This window comes from Sinocyclocheilus anshuiensis, unplaced genomic scaffold (assembly GCF_001515605.1).
Source record: "Sinocyclocheilus anshuiensis isolate Anshui unplaced genomic scaffold, SAMN03320099.WGS_v1.1 scaffold1677, whole genome shotgun sequence".
NCBI lineage: Eukaryota > Metazoa > Chordata > Actinopteri > Cypriniformes > Cyprinidae > Sinocyclocheilus > Sinocyclocheilus anshuiensis.
Genome location: NW_015538006.1, coordinates 202,980 through 212,789, shown reverse-complemented (window position 1 = coordinate 212,789; position 9,810 = coordinate 202,980). Strand labels below are relative to the sequence as shown.

Genomic DNA, 9,810 nt, shown 5'->3' with positions numbered 1-9,810 from the left:
TCAGTTTTACAGTCTCTGATATTATATCCAGCATTGTGCTGGATTTTTTCTGCTATGTTTATGGAAGAGTTGGGTCATTAAACCATTAGTTGTGATGAGTGAAGAAACTTTATTACATATAAACCTAACAGATTTATTACTGATATTTTACTGTAATGATTTGTAAGTGAAATATATCTAAATAAAATTCACATTTGTTTTTTGCTGCTGTCTTTATTCATGGCCATAAAAATATTATTTAATGCATAGTATGTCAAAGTTCAATATAAGAATCCTAAAAATCATAATCTAATAAAAAAAAGGTAAGACTACAAAGATGTCCCCTTTTGTACAAATTGATGCATTGTGCAATAAGATAATTCTGCGATTTTTTTTAACTACTTCATGAAACTCTGTATGTCTCTGCTGTAAAATCTTGCATTCTGTAAGCAAACATCCCACATCAAATCAATCATTAATTATCATTATCACTGATCTTGAGTCAGGATCATTTAGCCTCTTTAGAACCATGTGGAAGAATTTGTGTGTGTGTTATTATTAAATTAAATTTATATTAAATTTAAATGATTACATTTATTATTAGATATACTTTACTATTTAAAAAAATGTGAATGATGCATTTCTTCACAGAAATTCACTCATTCTTTTGATTTGAAAATTTATTGGTGTATTATTTTGCTTAACACATCTGATAGAATGATGCTGGTTCAGCACAGTAGTCAACAACATCCACGAGACTTTGGATCTTCAGTGAATTGTTTCTTCTGCACTGCAAGTCTGGGTGCTAAATGCATTTTCACTGCTCCTAAAGGGTAGGGAAATCACCAAAGGTCAATTTAAAGTTCCCCTTACTTATTTTTGTGCTAAAAGTAAAAAAAGCATTCATAAATACTCATGAAGGTAATATGTACATTAGTAAAAATATTTTTTGTGTAGTATATCATCACAGATTTGCTAGAATGCAGTGAAAATGTATGCAATCACTCATTTATTCATCCAGCACTAAACAGTGGTGGTTCGGTTTCTAGACAGTAGTGTGTCACTCACAGCACTGGTAGAGCCTGTTGATTCTGATGATGTCATTCTGGCTCATCTCGGTAGATGTGCCCAGCGCAGCATTATTGTCAGGAATGGGAACCATAGTGGGGAGGCCATTCTTGGAGAAGGCGTATCTGACAGAGCGAGTGACAGATGCAGTTAGATGACAGTGTTACACCAGAGAAACGGCATCTCCTTATACTGGAAGCTCCCTCACCTCTCATACTGCATCACAGAGCCGTAGTCATAGGGAGTTCCCTGGTTTAGAGTGTCGATTTTGTTGAAGTTGTACTTCATGTCTGATAAACAAACAAAACATTTAGTCTAGTAGATGTGCAATACAGTACTGAACTAATTGCTACATGTATTCTTCAGAAATGAGTTTGTTATTAACAATGTACCATCAGCGATGTTCTCCCAGATGACTTGGATGTGATTGTCACGGTCGCTACGAGTCTGTTCATGGTTGAAGCCAAGAGCGTGGAGAAGCTCATGCTGCACAGTGCTGTGGTAAAGGCATCCATTACGGGCCAGAGACACAGTCTGGGCATAACCCTGACGACCAACGTACGAGTAGCATCTGTAAGACAATAAAATCCATCTCTTGATCATAGATACGTATCCTTTTCATTGTCATCATTCTAAAATTTAAGCGTAATTCTCATTCTGAGGCTTCTACCTGTCATTCTTATCTTGCCAATAATGTGAAATGTTCATTCAGTATGTCTCTGTTACATACCCACTGCGAGATTCAATGCTGATATAGTCTCTCTCATTGCTGCGGGGGAAGAAGCGGATGCAGGTGCTGTAGGAGAAGGAGTCCAGGCCACGCTTGATGATCTCCAGCTCACGGGAGGCTGAAAGGGCAAAGGTCAGAGCTTGCTATGGAAATTTTAACTTTTTTTTATTTCGCATTAACATGCATTCGCACTGATTATAAGACTTAATCGTAAGGCTCTGCCCTAAAATCAGGAACATTAGAGAGTCTGTCCTGTTTTTTATTCTCTTTGGGCTCTGAATGAAAACATAAATCATAACACTAGTGACTTACAGTAGTGGTTGGCGATGACATAAGGCACATAAATCTTGCCGTCACTGTATTTGGGCCAGAGGCAGCCAAAGGAGGTGCAGGGATCAGCATTTCTCTCATTCACAGCAATGTCATCCATTAGCTTGGGCTCATCAGGTTCAGGAACTAACACATAAACAGTTCATTTGGGACCGTTTAGTAAAGAACAGTTGCAGCATAATGATGTGTATTGGTGAGTACATACTGATGCCTCTGTTGGCTCTGTGCAGCAGTTCAGACACAGACAGCTGAGCAGACTTGTCCTCAACAACTATAATAAAAACACATCAACAGATTCACTAATGAACTAGTACTTCAATCAGTTCATCATGTAGAAACTGTCAGCCTGCTGGAGTATTTGACTTACCAGGCTGCATGTGAGTTATGCCAGAACACCACACACAAAATAGACATGGAAGAGAAACATTACCTCAAGTCAAACTCATAAATTTACATTCTTAATTATAACAATTATTAGTATCAGAGAGGTGCATGCATAATGCAATGTTTTTGCATGCATTATTTACAACCTACTGATATAAGTGTGCGTGTGTGTGTGTGTGTCTTACCATCTCCTCAGCTCTAACAGAGAAGACAAGGAGCTGGGCCAATAGGCCAAAAGTCACCTTGATCACAAACATGGTGTCCAAAGACCTGCAGAAAGAACCAGGGCACAGCTGTTTAGGCAGAATGCCTCAAATGAAGGTCAACTTCAGCTCTTTTACTAATATTTATCAACATATCATAATATCCACCCATTTTCTACCCTCTTGTTCTGTATATGGTCACTGGGCAAAGGCAGGAAAAACACCCTGAAGACGTGGCCAGTCCATCACAGGGCTCATATCATAATATGTCTCCATAACTTTGATTAATTCTATGTGTTACAGTAATACTACAGATCCATAAGGAGGACACAAAATGGGATACAATACATTTTTGATCTACTTTATAATCACATGCTGTATAAGTTTGATTGCATCATATAATAATTGCTGTTAATAGTGTTCATCGTCTGTTTGATTACATCTTTAATTGATTTTCCATACATTTCTGCCATATGTACATTAACTGACAGTCACCACTGATAAGCTACTACTAAATATTGTAGAAACTTAATTTTCTGTATAGTTGCTTTGCAACGATTTGTATCATGAAAAGCGCTATACAAATAAACTTGAATTGAATTGAATTATTATGAACATGTGCCTTTCTTCATCTAATGCTCAAACAATGTTACAGTTTGGTAAAATATAGATTTCTTTGAACAGAGAGAAGGAAGCATACCAGTTCTCTTACCGTAGATGTCCAAAGCCAGTGCAACACTACAGCCACAAGAAGGTTTTATACCTAGACTGTATCTATACGATCTTTACAGATATGGCCAGAAGTGAAGTAGACATGCTGACATGTTGTTTGAAAGAGAACAGGTGTGAAATTCCCTCATCTGTTGCTTCATATAGGAACACGTCACACACAAACCTATGAGTGAGAACATTTGCACTGTATGTTTGATATGAACCACTAAACAGCATGTACCATTCAACAACACGCATAAGGCAGGCTACTTTCATTATATGAGTTATATCTACAACATATCAGTGTTATTTGCATAAACATGTAAACACTTGGGGCATAATTATATAATATGAAGTTAGTATTCATTCATTTGCTATCATTTTGTTGTAAGTTAATACATAAATTGGAAATTAATTCAGTTGTTTTGTCTCTGGTTTTAAAACCTTAATTTATATAATTTGTTATGAATTTTCTTTTCTTTTTTCTTCATAAATCTAATCTTCCATTATTTCAACAAATATTTATGTTGTGATTCTTGCTGATCTTCTTGTGCTGTTGTATGTAACTGCAGGACTGAATGCATTGTAATCATCTCACCAAATGGATACAGGAGCTGTATTTTGAAGAATCTAAACACTAGAATCTCCAGCTCATTGGAGTCTGGAAGGGCAAAGGGCAGATGTTGCTGTGGATTTAATGATTGGTTTACTCACTGGCTATAAAATGCAACAAGAATCTTAGCAGCAAACCAAAGGTTCTGCCCCCTCTCAAGCTATAGGGCAGAGTCTGGCCTACTCCTTGTTGTGAGCGCTGAATGCGAGCATACATCAGTGATATACTGCAGTGTGTCTGTGTTCTCAGCAATCTCTGCTCTTAGCTTTTAAAGAAGAGTCAGATCTCAAGTGATAAGATTAAGACTTGAGTCATGTCTGGTATTACAGGTTTTGTTTTGATCAACAGCACCACCAGGTCTTCAGGTTTATGTATATTAAAACTGCATTAGATACAATAAAATGTTTCTCGTGGTTTTATTTTGTTTATACTGAACCACAACATTCAAAATTTGATCACAGTGCAACAAATAAATGTATGTCCTTCATGATGAACTGAGCAATTAACAAAATACTGTATAAATACTTTATTTGTTTTTTAAACATCAGATGATAAAATGCCAAGACTAATAGTTTTTTTTAGTTTTTTGGCTGTTGCAATATACATGTTCAGTTCAATTGTAGCTATTGACTCAAATCTAATTTGGGAAAATATAAAAGCAGAAATTCTCTAAATTGTCACCACACTTTGTAAGTGCAGTTTATCCTAAATCCATATCTCTAGTCACAGCCATAATATTTTTACAACTGCTTTTACAACAATTACAACTGCTTTTAATATTTTTAAAAGCACTTGTAATGCAGTTAATTACTCAACATTAATTTATTGATTATTGAGCTGTTGTATTCCAAACAAAATCACTCTTGAAATCATGCTGTTTGTATGAATATGAAAAGCAAGATATTTGGTGCAACAGCAGTAGTTTGAGTTTTTTTTTGTTTTGATGGTGGGTGATTCCACAGATGGCAGGAAGGGTTGAGAATGAGAACAGTTTGTTCAAATTTTACACACCAGCACTACCCGCTTTCTGTGTTTACAGACATGACGTAAGCAAGACATTTCTCAACAAATGTGACCCAACAGTGTAATTCAGTGTTTTAGGTTTAGGAATATGGTAGGTCTACTGAACTTTTGGAAACTATTTGTTCCCACATCAAGTCAGTAAAAGATAACTATTACTATAAATTCATGTTTTCTTTACATTGTCATATTTAAAATAGCAAACGAAGACATCACAAATGCATTATCCACACTGGTTTATAATGAATAAATCAGGAATAATCAATTTTATCTGAAAAAAAAAGTCACACAGTCAGTCAGGCCAGAGAAAATTCAACTGACAAAAGGTTTTATGTTCTCTCTGATTGAAAATTTATTGGCGATTCAAGTAAGCACAGAAGTCAACACCATCCATGATACTTGAGTCAACTTTCATTGTAGTTTAGGCGGCATGTCTGGGTGCTGAAGAAACATTCTGTTGTTCCTATGAATGAGAAAACCATATATGTAACAGTTTACATATATAACATTTTAATGTGCTATGTTCAACAACTTTCCACCAAATGTAATGTGTTTTTTGTAGTTCTTTTGTAAGTATGAGTTCTGGAACAAGGAGGAGAAAAATGTATGTGTGTGTCGTTACACTCACAGCACTGGTAGAGCCTGTTGATTCTGATGATGTCATTCTGGCTCATCTCGGTAGATGTGCCCAGCGCAGCATTATTGTCAGGAATGGGAACCATAGTGGGGAGGCCATTCTTGGAGAAGGCGTATCTGACAGAGCGAGTGACAGATGCAGTTAGATGACAGTGTTACACCAGAGAAACGGCATCTCCTTATACTGGAAGCTCCCTCACCTCTCATACTGCATCACAGAGCCGTAGTCATAGGGAGTTCCCTGGTTTAGAGTGTCGATTTTGTTGAAGTTGTACTTCATGTCTGATAAACAAACAAAACATTTAGTCTAGTAGATGTGCAATACAGTACTGAACTAATTGCTACATGTATTCTTCAGAAATGAATATGTTATTAACAATGTACCATCAATGATGTTCTCCCAGATGACTTGGATGTGATTGTCACGGTCGCTACGAGTCTGTTCATGGTTGAAGCCAAGAGCGTGGAGAAGCTCATGCTGCACAGTGCTGTGGTAAAGGCAGCCATTACGGGCCAGAGACACAGTCTGGGCATAACCCTGACGACCAACGTACGAGTAGCATCTGTAAGACAGAGATCCATAAAATATACATTTTTGACCCATCTCTGAATATTACCTTTATCTCTTCATCATCTTGATGCACTTTTCATCACAAGTTACATTTGGAATGTAGTTTTCATTCTGATGGAAATCAGCTTCTTCCTCTGATTCTTTTTCTAAATGTATTTGTTTGTAGTCTCAACCTTAACTTTTACTTCGGTATTTTTTTACATTGTCTTGAAAATGATTCTGTGTTGGTTTGTGATGTTTTTCTGATTTTGATTTTGGTTGCGTTATGTACCCACTGCGAGATTCAATGCTGATATAGTCTCTCTCATTGCTGCGGGGGAAGAAGCGGATGCAGGTGCTGTAGGAGAAAGAGTCCAGACCACGTTGGATGATCTCCAGCTCACGGGAGGCTGAAAGGCCAAAGGTCAGAGCTTGCTATGGAAAGGTTCATCTTTTAATTAACATCTCAGCAGGATGCACAAGGTATTTACTTCAGCAAGGATACAGAATTTGACCTACTTTTACCTTTTTATGTAAGAAGTAAAAACATAAATCATAACACTAGTGACTTACAGTAGTGGTTGGCGATGACATAAGGCACATAAATCTTGCCGTCGCTGTATTTGGGCCAGAGGCAGCCATAGGAGGTGCAGGGATCAGCATTTCTCTCATTCACAGCAATGTCATCCATTAGCTTGGGCTCATCAGGTTCAGGAACTAACACATAAACAGTTCATTTGGGACCGTTTAGTAAAGAACAGTTGCAGCATAATGATGTGTATTGGTGAGTACATACTGATGCCTCTGTTGGCTCTGTGCAGCAGTTCAGACACAGACAGCTGAGCAGACTTGTCCTCAACAACTATAATAAAAACACATCAACAGATTCACTAATGAACTAGTACTTCAATCAGTTCATCATGTAGAAACTGTCAGCCTGCTGGAGTATTTGACTTACCAGGCTGCATGTGAGTTATGCCAGAACACCACACACAAAATAGACATGGAAGAGAAACATTGAAACATTAAATGACGTCACTGCTATCATATTACATTCTGCAATATTACATGAGTTATTGTATAAAGAAATTGCATGCATCATATGCAAACAGGTGATATACATATACTGTATGTGCATATATGAAAATATGTTTTACCTTCCCCTCAGCTGAGAAAACCAGCATGAAGGCCAACAGGCCAAAAGTAACCTTGGTCACAAACATGGCAGCCAAAGACCTGCAGAAAGAACCAGGGCACAGCAGTTTGGTGAGACAGAATTTACAGATACTGTAAATACAGTAATTTCATATGAAACCAAGGTCTGAAATCAAATACATAGCCATAACTTGATCAAATGGTACACAACTTATTTAAGTTTTCAGTAAATATATGATCCTTTCCTCATTTCCTACAATCTAGCAACCGCATGAATGGCAATCAGCTGAAATAGACACCTCAAACATACCAATATTCTCACCTCAATCTCTCAAGATTCATAGAGCAACACGTTTTATACCCTGGTGCGAGTTTATATCACAATGTTCTTTACAAATATGGGCAAAAGAGATGAGATTGTTTAACCTTGTTTGAAAAAGAACAGGTGTTAAATTCCCTTCACTGGAACACGTGTCATTAACAACTCTGATAAAAGCATCAGAACGTATCGGTTATTTTTGTTTTTTCCCTTCTTAAAACAATATATTTTTCATATGTAATTTATATTGTATTTTTTATTTTAAAAGCTGATCAACAATTTAATACAAAACCATAACAACTACCATGAAGATATGTTATAATTTTGTATTGTGTCCACCATATAGAAAACTGTTTGCCATACATTAGATTTAGGCATCTATATTATTATTATTTTTATTATTATTATTGTTAATTTATTTATTTTACTTGTATTCAGTGAGTATCAAATTTGTAGGAACTGGTTTTGTGTACGATTCTTTTGTGTACCCACAGGACTGAATGCTGTTGTAGTTCCCTTTAGTGATGCAGCTCTGGACACAGAGGTTAGATTTAGAAGAGTCTGAGAGGGTAAAGAATAAGCTGTTCAATTCACATTCACCTGACTGTGCACTGAATCTATACCATAAAAATCATAGCTGCAAACAAAACTACCAACAGCTGTGAACTATTGCTTTTTCGTTTTGGCTGTTGCCTTCTTTTTTCTTTTCTTTTTTTTGTTTTTATAAATCTGTACTTAAACTTAAGTATGTAGTTATCAGCTCAAATCTATGTTGTGCAAATACAATAATATAAAAGTACTTGACATTTTCTTAAAATTGTGACCACAGCAATTTTTCTGTGGCCACATGTTCAGAGGTGGGGAATGCTCAGAACAGTACTTGCTGGTATGAATAGCAAAAAACATGATAAACATGCAAGTGTTTTTTTCTTCTTTAGTCAGTGAGTTCAGTCTTGTGTAACCTTCAATCTTCAATCAAGAACAGGTGTGAATTTCCCTGTCACAGTATGGTACCTTCACATGCAGATGAATCAGAAACAGTAAGAGTGTTTACTTCATTAAGTATCCTGTCATTCTTACTTGTGTTAAATCTCCTATTAAATTTCTTTCTTGAATTTAATCATCCATTCGTTTAGGTGTTGTAGCTCAGATATCTAGAGAATCCTATTGCGTACCTCGCTACATACCCCTGCATAGCTGGAGATGTGCTAGTAAGACAGAACCAAATTAATGTTGTTTTCATATTAATTTAATGACAGGCATTGAATTTACTGTACTGTTCTGCTGTATGAAAGTCATTAGGAATAAGTGCTATCATATATCATACTTTCTGCTGTGTTCAAACACGATTTATCAATCAATTTCAAATTATTTTAGTTGTTTGTTCACAATACATTGACAATTGTTTATTCATTTTTAATCTGTTACATTAGGGACAGTTGAATGAAAATGACCCAGTCATTTTCTACCCAATTGATAGCATTTATTGCAGTCAACTGATTTCTGTGCCTTCTCCTCATTTGCACCTGTTACTTTTTACATTCAAAAAGGTACATATGTTTGATAGAGTCATTTAAACATTAATTTCTCAACATTTTGTCATTTCCTATATATCTATATCTGTCTTCCACAAAATCATTTTTCTTTCATATGTGTGTGCTAAGCAATGCTTCCACCCCATCAAATATACGCAATGTCATCCCAGGTGAAAAAGAAATATATTTAAATTGTGCTTTTTCAGACATACTTACTATATTTAAATTATACTATACTAAGTGCATATTAAATGTATTATTTTGAAACAACTTTAAGTATATTAAGTGTATTTCAAGATATGTTTAAGTTTGATTTTAATCTATTTGTAATATATTTAACATATTGAAATTGTTAAATTGGAACCACTTTAAGTATATTTAGTGCAATTTAAGTGTATTTCTTAAAATACATTTAAAATGTCCTTTTAATACTTCATGAACTACAGTTAGAGTATATTTGAAGCATCGTTTTAATGTACTTCAAGTACATTTCAATTGTATTTCAGCTCATTGGAAATGCATTAGCATTAGACTACTAGTATATTATAAAGCTGCTTTTTTCAGTATATACACACAC

At 35.7% G+C, this 9,810-nt stretch overlaps 2 protein-coding genes across 3 annotated transcripts; both read right to left on the bottom strand.

The window, feature by feature from the left end:
• Positions 1-668: 668 nt before the first annotated feature.
• Positions 669-3,419, bottom strand: LOC107677275 (low choriolytic enzyme-like). The gene is made up of 10 exons (XM_016472127.1): positions 3,395-3,419; positions 2,677-2,761; positions 2,475-2,478; positions 2,313-2,378; positions 2,090-2,233; positions 1,778-1,895; positions 1,440-1,618; positions 1,256-1,337; positions 1,048-1,172; positions 669-805 (listed from the first exon to the last, which is right to left on the bottom strand). Coding segments are annotated over exons 2-10 (792 nt in total). The 5' UTR covers positions 2,749-2,761; positions 3,395-3,419; the 3' UTR covers positions 669-803.
• Positions 3,420-5,365: 1,946 nt separating this feature from the next.
• LOC107677263 (low choriolytic enzyme-like) lies at positions 5,366-7,744 on the bottom strand. Of its 2 annotated transcripts, none has more exons than XM_016472107.1 (10): positions 7,702-7,744; positions 7,382-7,460; positions 7,183-7,186; positions 7,021-7,086; positions 6,798-6,941; positions 6,517-6,634; positions 6,059-6,237; positions 5,875-5,956; positions 5,667-5,791; positions 5,366-5,501 (listed from the first exon to the last, which is right to left on the bottom strand). In XM_016472107.1, coding segments are annotated over exons 1-10 (819 nt in total). In that variant the 5' UTR covers positions 7,722-7,744; the 3' UTR covers positions 5,366-5,499. The 2 variants fall into 2 exon arrangements, with proteins under 2 accessions (XP_016327593.1, XP_016327600.1); XM_016472114.1 differs by having other exon boundaries at positions 7,690-7,717.
• Between the last annotated feature and the right edge of the window lie 2,066 nt (positions 7,745-9,810).

Coding starts and splice junctions, on each gene's coding strand:
- LOC107677263 (XM_016472107.1), bottom strand. CDS start 7,721: ATGAATCTTGAGAGATTGAG. Junction 7,461..7,701: donor ATGAATCTTGAGAGATTGAG/GTGAGAATATTG, acceptor TTCTTTCTGCAG/GTCTTTGGCTGCCATGTTTG. Junction 5,792..5,874: donor TCTGTGATGCAGTATGAGAG/GTGAGGGAGCTT, acceptor TCGCTCTGTCAG/ATACGCCTTCTCCAAGAATG.
- LOC107677275 (XM_016472127.1), bottom strand. CDS start 2,748: ATGTTTGTGATCAAGGTGACTTTTGGCCTATTGGCCCAGCTCCTTGTC. Junction 1,896..2,089: donor TGTCATCGCCAACCACTACT/GTAAGTCACTAG, acceptor TTGCCCTTTCAG/CCTCCCGTGAGCTGGAGATC. Junction 1,173..1,255: donor TCTGTGATGCAGTATGAGAG/GTGAGGGAGCTT, acceptor TCGCTCTGTCAG/ATACGCCTTCTCCAAGAATG.